Below are 19,691 nucleotides of genomic sequence, written 5' to 3'. Positions count from 1 at the left end.
GCAAAGGTTAGAACTATATGGATGAGCTACTGGAGTTGGCTGGAGTTCTCAGCATCCAAGTTAGTAAAGAATTCTGCTTTGGCGGAAATAACCAATTTTGTAAAAATTATTTAGTGCCTTTTTTAAATTGAGTCTGGATGAAAAGGAATAGCCATTCCACCATGGTCTTTCAAATGTCTTGCGTCTCAACTGAGGTTTTAATACAATGAATTGTATCGGTCACCCCCAAAACTAGATCAAGCATATGAACCAAAAGATTGGTTTGGTGTTAGACTTTCTTTCATGGACGGCTATAAAGCTCATCCACCTCTTGCGTAATGCCTCCCTGGGGGTCTTATGACAGAAACGTACCCTTACTAAATGTGGCAGTCTACTTGGTGTTTGGTTGAAAGAAAAGGGACTCGGTCAACTTCCACACATGCCTCTGGTTACAGTAGGGTATCGCTCAAATTGCTCTGTGTGTTTTTCTGGTGTACTCTTAAGTATGTAGAGGGGAAGATTGAACTGAAAACCCCATCCATTGCCTTTGAGTCTGTAGCCAAGTTACCGTTGGCAGTGCCCTCTGCCAAACCTAAAGACAGAGGTGAATGTAGGTTCTCTTTTCTAACCCTACCTCACTAGCATTGGCTATGCGAATGTGCCATACCTGGTCGCCATTAAAGAGGCATTCAATCCATTCTTGTTACAGTAAACAGCATGGTGTTTTGGCACTCTATTAGCATTAGCTCACCAGTAGAAAAGTGAATCGTTGAGATTTCTGTTGAACACAAAATACAGGCAGTGGGCTAAAACAGGGGTGTATCACAGTGTAACCCATCTGGTGTTTGTAAATAATAAACTGTCCCCTTAAAGTGATAGGTTGGAATCCACAGCAGGTACATGCTGCTTTTATTCTTCTGGTGCCAATAAAAAGAGTGCCACTGAGTTGTGTAATAACTGTTAGTATTAAATATATCAAGCATGATAACGTTGGTTGTTCAGCAGTACAGATTGTTAATTATAATGAATCGCACTATTATACTTGAATACCTTTTTGTACTCAACTATGAGTCAATGTGTACCTGTTGTATCAGTTAATGTCTTGTGTTTGTTTATGTTATTTGTTTATTTAAGACAACAGATACCTTCCCAGCCAGGTGAGACTGGTTCATGTGATCTGCGCCCTGCTGGCAGTGTCTTATCTGCTTATCGTGGTGCTGTTTGTCACATCGTCCACACATGGTTAGTAACTCTGTACATTTTTTTAACGCTTTATAGAACTTGTGTTTGGCCTCTCTATATATCCTGCCCATGTGTACTTTGACCTTTTGTGGTTTATGTAAATATAAAATTCACTGTGTGAATGTGACAGTTTTGGAGACCACTGGTGGCCAAGTTGCTAGTTTGGTATGAGCCGTGCCCTAATGGCCACTGAAAATTTAAATGAGTTGATGCAGTCCTTGACTACAATGGACAAGATTGGTTTGGGTTGTCAGATAGCTGGGCTTAATGGGTGAAACAGCAAAAAAGCCAAAAAAAGCCAGTCCCCTCTCTTTACTAACAGGTTGGCTCTTTGCTATGCATTACTCGTGTTTTCTTTCGCTGCCCAGGCAGAGAATAACAGGACTATCAAGTAAAAAATTTCAAGTATTGTGAATATTGTGTCAACATATTGTCACTACAAAAATCTTGAGGAGCAGGATATAGAAAGTAAGAACTTCGCTTTTTATGTATAAAATCTTGTTTAAAAAATATTACATATAATATCACTTACTTTAATATAGTTGTATTAACTATGTTTTAATTTATTTAATAGATTCATTATTATATTCATTGTAGGTGTTCGGATTACTAATATAATTGTTTACATAAAAAAAATATATATAGGTTGTAATTTTTAATGTTTAATTAAATATGTTTATATTTAATTAGTAATTTAGTATGGGTTGATGGGTTTGTAGGGGTATAGGATCAGGAGTTTTTTTAATAATTATATATCATTGTTTTTTATTTGTAAATACTTTTTTAGGTTAAATAAATATTTAATTGGTAATTCATTAAATTAGTTAATTGATTCATTTGTATTTTCATTATTTGAGTGTATTTTGTGAGTTTTAGTGTGTAATTATTTTTCTACACTTTATTTGCTCGTTTATAATTTAGTAGATGTTGTAGGGTTTGTCGGAACAGGGTGGGAAGTTGCATACATAATAACATTTAACATTTAATTCATGTTTTCATGTTTTTACATGTTTAACTGCCTGGCAATTCATTATGTAAATGTGTCAATTGATCATTTGTATTTTAATTATTTAAGTACATTTTGAGATTTATTATGCATATTGTATTTGTCAATGGTTTAATTACTAATTTATTTTTTAATAACTGGTTGTTGAGTTTGAAGGAGAATGGGATGTTATTTCAATTATATTGTTCACAGATACATTTTTAATTGCTGAATAATTATCTGAATAATTTAATTGATTACCTCTTATGAAAATTAGTTTGTTTCATTTCAATTAATCATTAATACATTGATAAGTGTATTTAAAATGTAGAATAGGTGAAACACATTTTAGATTTTGTATTGATTTTAATTGTATTTGTTTTATTTCAGTACTATGTTAGTCATTATTGTTTTACTTATAATTTATTTTAATTTTGTTTTTTGTGTTTGTGTTGTTCAGGTAGAAGGGACAAAAGTGCATTTATTTTACATGTATTTATTTTGGGTTTTATTTTTTACATTATTTCTGTTTTATTTTGAATGAAATATAACTATATATTTTGAATACATTTGAAATATTATGCAACTTTGGATATTTAAATGTTTTTTTAAAAATGAGTAGAAGTCCGAATGGTACATGTAATCCTTCCTAATTCCAACACTTTCCATGTTTTTGCTTACTGTGGAGTTTGAATAGTGGAGTGGGAATAGTAAATCTAACCTGTTAAAGTCCAGCATTTTCCTTGCTGTAGCTTACGTTGGACTGGAAATAGTTAACCTACCCCCTCAAAAAACCAACAATTTCAATACTATTGCTTAGACTGGCGTGGGAATAGTAAATACAACCCCTCCACAGTCCAATTATATGTTTCCTGTTGCTTAGATGGTAGTGGGAATAGTAAATCTAACTGCTCCAAAATCCAACACTTTGCCTACTGCGGTTTAGGTTGGAATGGGAACAGTAAATGAAAACCTTCCAAAGTCTAACACTTTCCTTGATTTTGCTTACATTGGAGTGGGAATAGTAAATCTAACCTTTTAAAGTCCAACACTTTCCCTGCTGTTGCTTACGTTGGACTGGTAATAATAAATCTAACCCTTCAAAAGTCCAACACTTACCTGACTTTTGTCTAGATTGGACTCAGATTAGTGAATCTGACACCATTAAAGGCCATCACTTTTGCTAGTGTTGTTCATTTTTGCTGGTTATCTTTTTTTCAAACTTACATTTTTTCTTTAAGGTTTATATTATTTTTTTGAACAAATATTTTATATTTACATTTTACTGTTTTATAATAATTTTACTTATTTAACTATGATATATGTTTTTGTTTTTGTTTCTATATTTCAATTTTAATTGTTAAAGTATTATTAATATAGTAATGTATTTTTTGCGATGATTTAAATATTATCTTTTATCTATCGATCTATCTGTCTCTATGTATACATATATATAGATATATATTGGTATATATAACCCAGTGGGGATCTCCGCTAAGTAGTTTTAGTTATGATCGTGTTTCCAAAGAAAATTCATTTTTGGGGTTGCTAATAAATTTGGCGCAGGTTGATGAATCTCCATAAACTTTCCAAAAAAGTGCTCTTTTTTGATTTCTTTGCACTTGGAAAGTTTTGGGGTGATCTGGCAAACAGGGGCTAAGAAAAAAGGGGGTCCCAAAATGTGTTTTCCCCATAGGAATTTTAGACACAGTTACTGCCTAAACAGCTGAAAGGATTTACACCAAATTTGGCAGAAAACTAGATCTAGGTCCAGAACAAGTGTTTTTTAGGTTTCGTCTCTACAGCGCTTGCGCTGTGCTTGTGAAATCTAATGTATTTAATATACATTTTAAAAGAGGCTTACATCGCGCCCTTACTTTTCATTGGTTCGTCTGCTTACCACTTACTTTTCCTCTGTTTCTAGTGGCTGTAGCATACTATTTGCAGTTGGTCCTTGAGTATTTCTCTTATTAGTTTCCCAAGGTACAAGTATTGTTTTCATCCACTTTTGTGGAACTTTTTTGTTTACATAATGTTCCCAAGGCTGCATGCATTTCAAGTGTGCACATTTTCATTTCATGCCAGCATTCAAAATGAGTGCAGGTGGTCCATCTTTCCAGTGCACCCTATCACCCCCCCCCCCTTCCCGATGTTGCTTTTGCTTCATGCGCCACAATATGAGTACATCCGTGCTTTGCAGGTACAGTGCTGCCCGAGTGCCGTGGGCTCAGCACGCTGTGCTGGTCTCAGTGGAGACCACATGATCCTAGTGCATTCTTTGTGGGAAGCCAACCATAGACCACACTCAACAGTCCTCCACGGAGCCAAAGCAGGGACCCAATCCAGTGCTCCTTTTTGTATGTAAACTGAACAACTCGTGAAGCACCAGCAACCAGTGGGAGCCCTGCTACAGCTGCTCGCTCTATAGTTTGTTATGTTCGGGAACAATCTCATGCTTGTGTTTGCACAGAGCATGGTGCGAGAAAAAGGTTGAAGTGAGCCAGCAATAAACACCCTTTGACCTGAAGCATCTCTTTCACTTTCATCTCTGTGAGATGCTTTCCTTTACTGCAGCACATGAGGCAATCGTCACCCAGCGAAGCAGTTTTATCAGCCTCCGGACTCTAGAATACGTACCCAGCTGCAAGAGGTGAGTAGCGCTGAGGTGGGACCTGTGTGGATAGTGCTTACATGTCCCTCCCAAATCCTAGCACTGCTTCCTACCACTTTCCTATCGACGTGGGCCACCTGCTTTCTGCCTTCGCAGGTATGCTATGCTTCTAGTTTGTACAGCTCCAACCACTGTCGCATTTACATTCTCTATGGGGACGTCAATTCTTGTGGATCTGGGAAGATCACTCACTGTAGAGTTGCGCTCAGTAAATTTAAGAGAGTCGATGATCCGTCAATGTTCCTCTAGAAGTGATCCAGCATAGGCTTGTCACTAAGAGCCTGATTAGGATAGCACACCCTATCGGACAATGGGAGCACGGTGGGTGCTGCATGCTGCAGCACCTGGCACAATATGAAAAATGGACAGTAAACATATCCCTGCACTACATGGCGGGCACCATGCGGTGCCTGCTACATGGTGCAGGGATGTGCCCCCCTACACCCAATTTCAAGGGCCAAGGGGGAAGGGGGGCCCGCTACCGGCTCCCAAAGTCACTTTCCGCAGTGGAAAGGAAAGTTGTAATCCCTAAGGCGGTGCCTAGCAAGCACCGCCACCATGGTAGGGACTACAACCCCCCCCCCCACCACACCGGCAGGCTCAAAGAGCCCATCGGATGCGTGGCGGTCGGTCTTTCTGACAGCCACCACTACACCCGCCATCCTAATGTGACAGGAGGTAAAAATGATTCCAATTGCGGTGAGACCACCACCGACGGCCTGTCAGTGGCAGTCTCACTGCCATCCTAATCAGGCCCTAATTGCTTTTTATGTATGGCTAGAGTAGCTTTAGATTCTTTGGAAGAGCTCATATCACAACACACACAACAATACAGAAAGAGTGTGTGGGTCAGTCCAGGGCCTTTAGCTGAATCCCCTTCAGACAATGGCTCCAGGTGCTGTCCATCACGTTTTAGTATCTGGCCACTACATTTCGAGATGATTTCATTTTGCACTTACAGTTTCCATAGGTGACTAGGAGAAAAAGTAGTTTGGATATTTAACTGCACCACATTCAGCTCAATTTTGATGTGCAAATTGGTGTACCCCCCTGCCCCAATCTATTCCCCTCCCATGTTGAAGCCCACTTTGTCTCCTGCAGCATTAATATCTGGCGGCTGCAGCAGGCACTGGACGCGAGTCATAGTCACAAAAATAGTCCACTCAGAAGTGATTCTCTTAAAGCCTTGGCGCGCCCACTGACCCTCTAAGTCCACAACTCTACAGTTCCGGCAGCTGTGAGAAACACCGCCATGAAAACTGTGAGCTGGCCTTCACTGAAGTGCAGAGCTGGCTGCTGGTGAGAAACTGCAATTTTTTTAAGCCCATCATAGCCAAACTCAAACGACAGACTTTACATTGGCCCCAATCAGCACTTGTAGTGGGTCACTCAATCCCTTCTGCCAACACACCCCTTACCCAAACAGTCACTCAGGCCCCACATCCAGAGCAGAAACATCTCTTTTTACCCACTCCTACCATGTCATCACCATTCAGGATGAATTCAGTGGAGTCTGGTGATGTAGTTGACATGTAGGTTGCACTACACACAGACTGTTTGATACATGACTAGTGTTGTAGAAGTTCACCATCTCCCTCTAGATGTAACATATGGTTGTCCAGGTTTTCCAACATCCTCAATCACTAGTACCCATCCTGGTAACAGATAGTCCCATGAGCATCCACAGTGGTCAGAGCTGGTCCCACAAATGCCCACCCTGTTAAGATCTGGTCCCACGAGCCCAACCCTGGTAAGAGGTGGTCCCACGAGGACACACCGTGGTAAGAGCAGGTCGCAGGAGCACCCACCCTGATAAGAGTTCGTTCCACTCATAGCACTTTGTTTCCTGGTGCACAGCTCACACCTCAGTTGTTCACTGCACCAACGGACCAGAAATCCTCAGGCTTGGGTCTGCTTACATGTGACTGTTCGACTGCCAAAGGTATTTCAAGTTTTGTCAAAAGATGTCTTGAAGACAGTACGGAGCAGTAAAATGTGTAACTGTCCATTTTGTAATTGGATTGAATTTATTGTAACGTTTAAAAATATATTTTCCTTACTTAACTCTTCTTTCTTAACCTCTTCTTTCCACTTCACCATATGTTTAGCTCTTCTCTTCAGCACAAGCCTACAGGCTCTGTGCCTGTGCTTTCCATCCACTTATGCTCACTTTTAATGACCCCTTCTTCCCTTTTTCCTACCATCTGCTTTCATGTCACCTGATATTTGACTCTGTCCTACACACTTCTCCCCACACTCAAATCCCTGCTCCCCATTTCTCAACTCTCCTATACATTCTTACAGCTGCCCACACTTTCTCTGCTGACCTATTCTCAAAAGTCTCCAACATCTTCATTTTGTTTAACCACCGTCTCTTTCTCTGATACCCTTTCCCCATCTCTCGAATTCCTTATACCACTATTGTTCTGTATTCTCTTTTTTATCCTAGCCACATCTGTCTGCAGTTCTTTCCTCTTACTTTTAGCGGGCCGTTCTCTTTCTTCCCTCCATTTTCTCACAGCTCTCCTCGCCCCATCTCCATATGCCTCTTCCATACTCTCAGCTTCCCTAAAATATTGTGCCTTAACACTGAGAAAGCCTATTTGTTTAACATTGATGCATGCTACTCACTCTGCATTCACAAGGGTACTCCTCTCACCCTGACACTCGTTCCTACTGCAGTCACACAGGCACAACACTCACCTCTCAACCTGCACTCTCAAACTGAGCACCCTTCCCTTATTCTCCTCTTACCCATGACTCGCCCACTACATCTGCTATAGCCACACGCCGTATCCCTTGCACTCTTACAGTTCGGCCCTCACCCAGTGCTTCACTTATACTTATCAACCACTGACACTGCACACAAACACCACTCATTCTTAACCCAGATGCCACTCACACACTTCTCATTATACACTCATAAACCAGAAAAACACTACTCACGTTGATTGCTCAACCTCGATGTTACCACATCTTGCATTACACACTCAACCACCTCCCACTCTGCACTGACAAACCGCTCAGCCTACACACATGCACCACTCACCCTACACCCACATGCATTGCTCACCTTGTACACTCACTTTACTCACCCTCTACTCATGCACCGCTCACCCTGCTGATTCATACATTTCTCACCCTGCACTCAGGTACCTTTCACCCTGCACTCTGACTCTACACACCCTTCACTCAAGCACCACTCACCCTCGCTGAGACACCTCTCACCTTGCCTTCAGACACCTTCATTCTCCACAGTTACCCTGAGCTCTCACACCACTCAACCTTTATCCAAGCACCACTCACACTTGCCGAGACACCTCCCACCTTGCCCTAAGCTACCCTCATTCTCCATACCACCCTGCACTCTGATACCATGCACTCTTCATTCAAGCACCACACACCCTACAATCAGAAAATTCCACCCTAGCTCAGACACCTCTCATCTTGACCTCAATCTATACACCCACCCTGTACTTTGACACGCCTCACTCGTCACTCAAACACCACTCAGTCCCACTGAGATGACACCTCTCACGTTGCCCTCTTACACCCTCATCTTCACACCCACCCTGAACTCAGACATTGCTCACCATGCAATACCACCCCTTACCATGCACTCATACACTACTCACCCCAAGCTCAGAGACTGTTCCCCTGTGCTCACAACACCATTCCACCATTCAACCTGCATTCACACACCACTCACACATCCCTCATTCAGCACCTGCTAACTGATCATTCATCCATCATTTACCCTGCCCTCAGTCACCACTCACTCTGTACTCACCTACGATTCACGCTGAATTCAGAAACCACTCTCACTGCACTTGCATGCATTCTTACACTTCCCCCACACCACTCCTGCACACACACATCACATTTCAAAGCATGCACAAGGGTGACTCTGGGTGGTCCATTTCACACCACAGCTTCTCCTGCAAAAATTGCATGCAAGTTATATACATACTCCTTTCACGGTTTCAGGTGCCCACAGGAAGTCTGCAAACCTGCCAAGCAAATAAATGATAAACTGTACGAAAGTAAGGTACAAGAGTCACACTGGACTTAAGCAAGCAGGACCACTTCTGGCAAGTCCTACAAATGCCTCTGCCTGCCCATGAGAGAAATAACACAAGTTAACGTCCTCTTCTTCCTCCACTGTTCACCTATGCAATATGCAAAATCTATTGGCTTTGTCAACGTTTTTACATGTCGCACAACTTAAGCTGATGTGCAACATGGCTTAAAATGTGATAGAAGGCGATATGACGCGGCCAGCATTGTCACTGTCATAGCCCTTTCTTTTAACTTTAAGTTATTTTGCACAGCAGCTCAACTGCTCTGCAATACGTAAAAATAAACATAATTCACAGCCCTAATTGTTGCACCGTAACATACTGTGTACTGTGTGGGACCAGGCAGTAAATCTGGAGACAGGTCTGTAAGTGATATGAGAAATGCCTGGTTTGCATCCTACAGTGTCCCAAAACAGTCAATATCAGTCAACAAGCCTGTAAGTGCTCCGAGAGCTGCAGAGGTATACCCATATACTACCTCAAAAAAGACATTATCTACCTCATCCATCTTCTCAGTCACAGTCCTAAACAATGGAGCTTCTGTCTCCTATGGGTAGACGTCACCCATATAAGAAAAAACACACACAAGTACCCCTCCCAACATGGTTTGCATGAGGTTTGTGTTTTACTGTCCCAAACTCAAATGATGTGTCTTTGTTGATATGACTCCGTTGTAGACTCTGAGTATACTAATACATTGAATGACACAGCTGAGTGAGAAAATCACTTCAAGGGCTGTTCATGAGTTACTGCCACATTTCATAAGAATCTGTTCTGTCGGTTTCTGCTCTTGCAAGGAGAGCTGGTGTAATGCTCAGTGTGGGTTCTTGAATGCTGCAAACCGCAAATTTAATTTCACTTGTGTACGATTTGCCTGCACAGTGCTTGCACTGTGCTTTTTTGGTTTGTCCTCCCTTTACTTAATTTCTCCATGGCTGCATGCATTTCAAGCGTGCTTGCTAGCTGAATGTTTTTTCTTTCTTGGTTTTATATAATCTCCCCATGTTATATTACCACAAGTTACTGCACAATATATTGGCTTTCTGAATAAACAAGTCACAACACTTTTCCGAAGTTTCAGTAGCTTATATTGCACATCTGCTCACCAGGCTAAAACTCACAACAACAAAAAAGTATTATTAATCACATAGGCAAAACCTATTGCATTTGCCAACGCTTGTTGTAATTATGTGTAAATCCGTTCCATAGATTTTGAGCCATTAATTCTCAAGAACTTTATATATCTAGGGATGTGGAGCCTTGTGGATCCCAAAGACTTCAAACTGACATTTGACTGGCTGCGATCACCTTATCTAGGAAGTGGTGGCAGCCATCTTAGGACTCGGACTCAGTCTTGAATTCTACATAAAATCTAATCAAAGACACAAGGGGGCAGAGTTGGGATGCCCTGAACCCCAGGTCTGTTGGTAGGGTCCCACAGGGACACTGCCTGGGACCAAAACAGTTTAAAAAAAAACATTTGCAACAGATTTGCGGATCATCCACCAATCTGTGGTAATTATTCAAACGCACAGGCTTCAGTATTCATTTTTGAACTTTCCCCCAAGGTAGGGAAAAGCTTTTATTTGTTGGGTGAGGGCCGTGCCCGTGGCCCCCCCATAGCCCGGGGACCCCATCCCCCGGGGTCTGGCACATTTTTGAAGGGAGAGGGGCATGCAGCCTCACTCCCTGGGCCTTTTTTTGGCCCAGGGGAACCCATTCCTCAGAGTCCGGTGCATTTTGAAAGGGAGGAGGGGCGATTAGCCTACCTTCCCAGGCCATTTTTGTGCCTGTTGACCCATCCTCTGGGGCTGCGTGCATTTTGGATTGGCCCCTCCTGAGCCACTAAATGCCCCGATGAGCCCACTTCAGTGGCCCCAAAACTACATACAAAGGGAGAGGTGCTACGCGCCACCCTTCCTGAGCCATTATTGGTCCCGGGGACCCCATACCCCGGGGCCGGCTCAGATGCCAATTTCCGAGGAGCCCATCCCCTGGACATTCCAGTTTGTCTGTTCGGAGCAGCGTGGTCAGGGAAATCTGTGTTTGCTTTCACTTGGCGGAGCATTTTCAAAACACCCGCTAAGCAGGAGCAAGCCCCACGTCTGTTGCCAGCGGGCAAGTGTAAAAAAATGCTCACAAACTTAAAGACTTATAGATATTTCTCATTGTTATGCCTTCACTAAGAAAGGCTTAGTATTTTGATGCTCTCCCAGGTTTCCTAACACGAGATAATCTCGGAATGCGCCATAATCCACGGGTGGATGCATGGGAACACCGTGCTCCACCCACGGAACGCCACGCGGCTTGAAATGTAACAGAACACAGATCAAGCTGCTCCATTGCATTACATTTCTTTACAATGCCAGGCAAGGCGGTGCAAATCGTCCCTTGTGTGACTTTGTAAATGTTACTGAAGCCTTTGTGTTATCGCAACACAAGGACAACGCAAAGGCTTGATAAATCTGGGCCAAAGAATAGAACAAATCAGTACAGGTGATGGAGTTAGAATGAGCTTTTCAAGGGGGACCCCGTGTTATCCCCTTTCCCACTCATCACCACTAAACAGACTCCAACTACAATAGAGGGTCCTGGGTAAAATGAGTAAGTATCAACCAAAGAAGTAATAAAAATGGCTGGAGAGCACAGTAGGAGTAGCAGGGGTCAGTGCAAGGGGGGCTCAAGGTCACGCCAGGGATCATAGAGGTCATTAGGACTTCTACTAGCTGCTTGTACTTGCAAATTCATCATGAGCCGTTCTCACCTATAATGTGCTTACTGCAGAGCTCTGCCTTCTTGGTGGCCACTTAAAACCAGATGGGGCAAGGAGTTCTTTTCAATATTTGCAAATCATTTTGGCCACTATCTCCTCCATTGTAATTTTTTACAGCTTGTATTTTACTGTGCCGTTTATGAGCCTGTGAAATATAAATAATTATTATTTATGTGTTTGTACTTCACTAAGACGCACTTTGCATGTTCTGTGCTTTTAGAAAAACTTGATAAATTAAATAACAAATACTCTTCACAAAAAATTGACATCTGCCAGGTTGGGTGCCATGTTAAATATATTTGATACTTTTAACTTCTGTTTAAGCATACCAAAAGTATTATCATGATTGTACTGTTATTTTTATTCTTGGTCAATGCAGCCACAAAACCACCCCAGCAGGTGAAAAGCAATGACACTGCAGTGGTCCTCTCTGCCATGAAAAGCAGTGGTAAGTTTTGACAACAACTATTTTAATTGCGTCCCATGGTGATTGTCTAACTCAAGGTTAGGTGGGTGTGAGACCAAGAATACACAGTCCATGCCAGACTTTCACGACCGCCATGTGGTCTTACGTGGGATAAAGTACGAGATTCAAATAGCAGATTTATGTTTTTTATCCATTTATGGAGTGCACAACACAAACTAACTTATCTCTTGCACCTTCATTGCAGTAATATACATCTTATTTCCTAGTCAGTGATACTTCTTTAATGGACATTGGAAATATGAAAGACTAATAAGAGTCTACACACAGACATTTTATTCAAATATCTTGCTGTTTGTTAATTTTTTATACATAGTGCCTAAAATTGCTGAGATGTCAAATGACATACCAACAGGTTTTGTTGCTCTAAAATCTCTACAACATAGCATAACCCACATAGCATAGCAAAAATAAAAGGGATCATGAAATATATAACATAAAACATATATGCCAGACCCCCATTCAGGAAACCACAGGGTAGACAGGTGATTATAGGCTCCAGCACTGGTGGTGGAAGTCATCTGTTACTGTTTTGATAGGGTCTGTACTACAGTGACTGTGCAAACTGAGACAAATTCAACCTATTCCACACTTGATTCTTTGGTTTGGGAGGGTGAGCTGTCACAGGCTTCTCAGGGAGAAAGTGTGTAAGGGGAGGAGCAGAGCTTGGAACTCAACAAACAACAGACACAACAATATAATGTCCAGCCCGATCAATTTCTCAGAATCACCCTCTTACTTACTCTAAGTGATCCTCACACCGGGAACACTTAAGCCTCACTTCTAGGAAAATGTCTCCTCCTCCATGGCCAGGCACACTTTTTCCCTCCTTGAGCAGGCAGGCATCTAGGCTTTTCAGGCAGCTCCTCAGCTCTTTCAGCGAAAGTGTTGGCTTCATGTGATATCCTCTCACCTCTGAAAGACTGCCTGTGAGACAGACACCCCACTCTGGTTAAACAGCAGCTCTGAGAGGAATGTTTGCTCAAGAAGAACCTGTAACTGGAACAAAGTGGGCAGTTTGGATCGCTCTTTTATGCACACTTCTCAAACAAGGGATGTGGATCCACTGTCTCATGTTTCATAACTGGTATGAGTTGTTCCTTTTCTTATTTTAATCTCAGGCAGCCTCCAAAAACAGCCTTTGTGCACAGGGATGTCTCTCACAGCAGGTAGCAGTAGGACTGGCTCCAAGCAGCAGGTCACACAACAGTGGCACAGTGAAGTGTGAGCTCTCTGAGCATGGAATGAAATGGAATGTAATGGAATGGAATGGAATGAGGATTTGTAAAGCGCGTTGGCTACCCAGGGGCGTCCCAGCGCTGTTGTCATCATAAGCCTTTCTGAAGCAGTAACCAGAGATAAAGAGAAGGGAAGGTCCTGCCTAGAAACTTCATCACCCTGAGCTGAAGAAACTGCAGTTACCCCTAACACCATTCATCTACCATATGACAGCCTCAGGAAGAACCAATCGGAACCTACATGGAATTTCTAAAGGCAGCCTTATCTCAATCCTCCTATTTTCTGTGTCTGGATCTCCACCTCCACCTGTAGGAATGCAGACAATACATTTCTATTGTCTGGATAAACAATCCTCACCCTCCATCTTCTGCCAGGCTACTACTAGAGGCACCACAATGGTATTATTGGTCTCAGTTCTGGGTTTCACATAACAGGGGAACTTTACATTAGAGGGTTCAGTAGAATATGCTGTCATTGACACAAAAATGTCTGATCACACTACAAATGACTAAACAAGGTACGCTGCCACTATGGCTGTAGGTGGAGCACCCAGGACAGGACAGTAGTCTACTGTTAACTTGGAGGACATGCTAGGTGCACCGGCTCAAGCTATAGGACAGGTCCTGGACCTCACATAGTGATGGACAAACCTAGGCCTCTGTGCTCACGCTAGATTAACATTGTGCCAGGGCCAGAAATAACAGTCATAATCCCAGCATCACTTGCAGTTGGACACTCAGGACAGGGGACCACACCTGTATACCATGAAGGGGACATTCTTATCCCAAAAATTATAAAATAACATTTAAACATAACCAAAACATAAAATAGTGACCAAGCATAATATAATACATTCTAGAACATAATCTCTAACATAAAACACATAACATAAAAATTCAACATAACCTAAACCATATGACTCAACATATCATAAACCTCTAACATAACCTAAAAGAGTAGATGTTGCTGTTTCCTGTTTACAGAGCTGTTTAAAATAAATTTACCAATCACAGCACAGAAATGGTGTATATGCATGCACCAGTGTCATATTAGATTCATTGATCCCACCTTAAGCAGCCCCACTCCCAAATCTAGCTCACTGACAGAGCCCATTTCTCTTAGTTTGCATCTCGTTACCCCAACCCTATGGCTTTTCAGTGGCCCATTAACAAGTGCACGGGTTTCAAATTAATTTGCAAGTTTATAAAGTAGGTCATCACGAGGTACCAGGTAATACTGATCTACTGTAATGGCTAACAACCAAGGAAATAACGTATTTCTCCTTTAAAAACACACGCAATGCCTATAGCACAAAGAACTGAGGGTACTTCATAAGTCCTTCCAACCCACATGGTACCCAGATATGTACGGTTGGGCCTTCCTGGGTGATTAGACATTTTCAAATTGCTGATGATATAGTGGGAGATCTCTCTGTGTACAAGGCTCCACCCTCCGGAACTCAGGACATTTTAATTGTTTGAAAGTATAGACTTATAAAGAGTCTATAGGGATAAAGACTCCAAAATATCTATTGCAAGAATAAAAACCGTACAAAAATATCTATCTATATGATTTTTGACCAGCTAAAAATTCCATTTTGAACTTTTAGCAGGAAAATAGTTTTGTATGGTCTTTGTTTTTGTGGTGCGATTGTTATCTTTGTAATTTATATTTTCACATGCAACCTGAAATGCTATTTTTGTTATGCCACCTATTTGAGTGATAACTGATAACATACTAACAACAAAAAGTAAAAGTACCAAAATCAAGGCATTACATAATTACAATCACCCTTGTAGCGAGTACTTTGAAGAGGATGGAGAGTGAAATAAATCCTCTAAACAAACCTTAATAAGTAATACAAAATATTCTTCTAGTATTTTAATGAGATTGCTTTCAGTCATCCAGATGCCTCTGCTCATCTTTCCCGAACAAACTATGATTAAATACAGTGAAGTGCCATCACTTTGTTGAGAGATCCTGGCATGTGTAGGGTTCAACAATATCTGACTCTTTTTCACAGCAGGTATGTATCAAAACCATCCGCTGAAAATGTATTGAATGGCCAAAACCAACTTTCCTCCCTTCGACATATTGACATTATTCCCAGAATTGAAAGGTATGACGAACAATGAAGTAGCTCTCAGCCCTATTGACACTTTTAACCTTTAACCTTGCTTTCTGGAAAATGTTTTGAAGTGGCCATGAAGCAGCTTGAGGACTAGACACTGGTCTTCCTTCTCTGAATATAAAGATCCCTGATGATCCCATACTTTTCCCTTCAGGACCAATTCAGAACAATTACAGCCATTTGTCTGAGATTACCACAACGTGCACCTGAGTAATTTTAAGTCTGCCATTTGTGATGTGACAAATTAACAATCCCATTTTATAGCATTTTAAGCGCCTCTGTCTTATTTGTTCCATCTATAAAGTGACACATTGTACATGTTTGCAAACAGTGTAGCTTCAGCTGACTCCTCATGCTAAGGACAAAGATAACATTTGGGGGGTTGGAGGGCCCTACACTTTTAATTTTGTGCATGCAGGGCAATGTAGCATGGAGATGTTTCATGGTATATGTATGTGCATGCTGGTTGTCACTGGTCTCATATAGACGCTCATAAAAGTCCTTGGTAAAGCAAGCATCAAAACGTATTAAAAGAAACTGTTTTATAATAAGAGCACAAATGTGCCACTCAGTCTCCTGTTTGTTTCTTCCTTTAGTTCAAGATGCTTTAAAATCAGACTACACTACGGATTTAACCAAGCTCAGATCTGAAGGTGAGGCATCGTCAAATAGGAGTTGATAGATCCTAACTGGGGGTGTGTGTGTGTGGATGAAATTGCTCATGGTGTTGCCTTTAAAGTCCAAGCGCTGAGTAGTGCCTCATCTCCTGCTGGCATTTAGTTGAAGGTTATTCTTTGCCACTTGCCGTATTTGGGCTCTTGAGTGGTGTATGGCCTGACCACACTAGCGTGAGATAAATGAATACTTTTTTGTTGTTTGACCTAAACCAAGACAAGCAGTGTATACCCCTGCAGCCACCCACAAAAGGCTTCTAGCAGCAATGAGAATCTCCAGCCATGGAAGGCCAAGCCCACTGCACTCAGACTTCAGCACAGACCACCGCACTTAGACCTCAGCCCAGACCACCGCACTCGGACCACAGCAGTGGAGCTTCATTGCTATAGAATAGGGTTCTCCAAAGTCGGTCCCAGAGGGCCAGTTCCATTTTTAGCATATCCCCATTTAGAAAAATGTAGTTATCTTAATGCATCTGGTCTTCCAGGACTGACTTTAACCCCTTCCATGCGCATGACGAGCTGAGCTCGTCATGAGTTGCGCCGCTCGCATGCTCATGACGAGCTCAGCTCGTCATGTAACGCGGCTTTTCGCAAAAAGCCGCACAGCGCGAAAATAACGGCCGCACGCATGCGGTTAAAGAGCCCTGCTATAGAAGATGGGTTTGGGAAACAGAAGAAAGGAGGAGGATTTCCACAACTCATACCTACTGATGGGAAGTGGGAGAGCTTCTGATACTCATAATGGTGAATAGAGTAGGAAGCCTTTTACTGTGTACCTAGATAAGGCCAATAAGAGAACCTGTATGGAGAGTAGGAGAGAATCTTCTCAGTTAGGGGAGGGAATCTTCTCAGTTAGGGGAGGGAATCTCCTCAGTTAGGTGAGGGATTCTGCGATGCTTCTGTATATGTTGGCGAGAGGGGAGGATTTCTACTCTCTCAACTAGGTGGGGAAAGTAGGAAGGCTTCCACTTTTTACCTCAGAGTAAGACTAGGACTAATACTTCCAAAACTTTCACAAAGAAGTTGGGGAGCAGGACGGCTCCCACCACTTTCACGTGTGTGGTGGGGAGTGGAATTCCACATATATTGCCTAGATTAGGGAGGCTCTGAATACACCTCTCTGGACAGTTGGATAGTAGAATGGCTTTCACAGCTCAGTCTGGGAGGGTTCATCAGCTGGCTTCCAATGTTTTCTTTCTAGAGAGAGTAGATTGACTTCTAAGGATCTCTCCTCATGGAGACAGAGTAGGTTTATCTCCATTACTCTCTTTGCAAGAGTAGGCTGGCCTCCACTACTTTCATTGGAATGGGGATACAGGTTCACCAGCACTAATCTCCTTGGTTAAGAGAAAAGGCTGACCTCCATTACCCTCTTCGGATTAGGTGAGTTGCGGGCTACAAGTGACGAAAGGTCCCTTGTCTCAAATACCATAAGTCTGTACCCACTCAGCATGCTTCTATCTAGTCAATTCATCACTGTTTCCTTTAATGTCAACAAAGTACAATTAATGTAAAATGCTGCTTGCTCCATATTTATTTCGCTGATTTCAGTTTATTTTTCACCTCCTTCGGGATGCTGTTTATGTCATAGTAATTGATATTCTACTTATATCCTTTATGATTTCTGATTTCAAATACATTTACATTTAATTTCTTTTACATTATGTACATCGTTGTATCTATTAGACAAAAATAGGAAATGTTAAAAATGTGAATACGATTACTGCTTCTGATTTTGAGTTGAAGCATCCTGCTAGAAACAGCGATGGGAAGCATGTATAGATGTAAGGTATTCAGACAAGGTACAATTTATTACTTGCAGTGTATTAAATATCACGGGCCTCATTTATGAGGCTTTGCGTCACTTTTACGCCGCTGGTGCGTCACTTTTTGTGTCGCACCAGTGGCGTAAAAAATGCGCCTTGTTGCACCATATTTACAAAGTGACGCATCTAGGTAGATGCGTCACTTTGTAAACCCCTGCGCCACATTATACCTGCGCCAGGTATAATGTATGCAAGGGGGGGCGTATTGACGCAAGAAATGGTCGTAGAAATGACACAGTGAAATCTTTGTGATTTCACTGCGCCACTTCTAGGACACAAATGCGTCAATTGGCGTAAGACTGACGCAGGCCCTTTCACATGGGGCTTGCCCCATGTAAAAGGATACATTGCTGGAGTTGCGTCACTTTTGTGACACACTCCAGCAATGCGTCACTTTTGCGCCATACAGATACGTCAGAAATACTGACGTACCTGTAACTCCTTGCCAATGATGCGTCATATTGTAAATATGACGCATCATTGGGGTTGCAAGGAGGGCGCAGTGAAAAGTGACGCATCGCTGTTTTCACGCAGCGATGCGTCACTTTTCATAAATGAGGCCCCACCTGTTTTTCTTGGCAGTGTGAGGGTCCTTTCAGAGTAATAACATACTTTATGTTATTTGGACTTATAAAGCGCAAACAAATACCCAAAGGAGTCAAGGTGCTTGTATGAGAGTCGGTTGGCCTCTTTTATTCTCTTCTGACTGCAGGAGAGGAGCACTGCACTCTATTGGTTGAAAGAAGATCGCTGCCATTGCTCCTACCTTGCAATTGCTCTTGAACAGTCTCCTATCATTCAGATTAAGGGCGTGTAAGGGGCTTAAGGTACCTGAACAGATGGTGTCAGGAGCTCTGGACACTGACGGAATAAGAAGCTTTTTGCAGATCAAGAGAGAGGATGAGAAGGGTGATGATTCTAGGCAGTGTTGTTAAGTGAGGGTGCATTAACAGACACTGTCAAAAGCTTCAGGCGTAGGACAGACAGACTGAGGAGCCCAGGGCCAATACCCAGACCATGTCAGGAACCTGGAGTAAATAGTCAGAATCAGGAGTTTGGGAAAAATAGACATGCAGTGTGAAAATGCTGAGATACAACTTGTGGAGGCAGAGTGAAGAACCTGAAAAACATAGACAGTATGAGGCTCATCGGACACATGGAAAGGGTGTGGTTCCCAGAGCACCTGGACATGCAGTATGAGGATCATGGGACCCAAGGACAGTGTAAAGAGCCTGAAACGCTTAAACATGCCCTAAGATTAGCTGTGGATGCATGGATAATGTGAGGGGCCATGCAGAATGAGGATCTTGCGACCCACAGACAGTGTAAGGCGCATGAAACACTTGAACGTGCAACATGCAGCACTTGGGATGCATTGACAGTGCAAAGTACCTTAAACACTTGCACATGCAGTATGAGGAGTTTAATGGACACGGACAGATCTGTGTAGATCTCCAGTCTCCACCTCCCTCAATCTGCCCCTTTTAGTTCACAATTACCTAAACTCATAGAGGAGATTTAAATCATAGTGAGCACTAGATGAAAAGGATAGTTTTATACATTTGAAGTCTGCTGGTATCGCAGTTTGGTAAAGTACTTTTTAAC

The 19,691-nt window shown here is 42.2% G+C and overlaps 1 protein-coding gene across 1 annotated transcript in view; it reads left to right on the top strand.

The window, feature by feature from the left end:
• Positions 1-19,691, top strand: part of LOC144822962 (hepatic lectin-like) — a 97,927-nt gene that overhangs the window by 13,806 nt on the left and 64,430 nt on the right. The window contains exons 2-4 of the mRNA XM_078681044.1: positions 1,114-1,221; positions 12,109-12,177; positions 16,180-16,236. Coding sequence (XP_078537170.1) covers positions 1,114-1,221; positions 12,109-12,177; positions 16,180-16,236 — 234 coding nt within the window. The remainder of the gene's footprint in view (positions 1-1,113; positions 1,222-12,108; positions 12,178-16,179; positions 16,237-19,691) is intronic.

Source organism: Lissotriton helveticus, chromosome 1_1 (genome assembly GCF_964261635.1).
Source record: "Lissotriton helveticus chromosome 1_1, aLisHel1.1, whole genome shotgun sequence".
Taxonomy (NCBI): Eukaryota; Metazoa; Chordata; class Amphibia; order Caudata; family Salamandridae; genus Lissotriton; species Lissotriton helveticus.
This window is presented reverse-complemented; position numbering and strand designations above follow the sequence as displayed.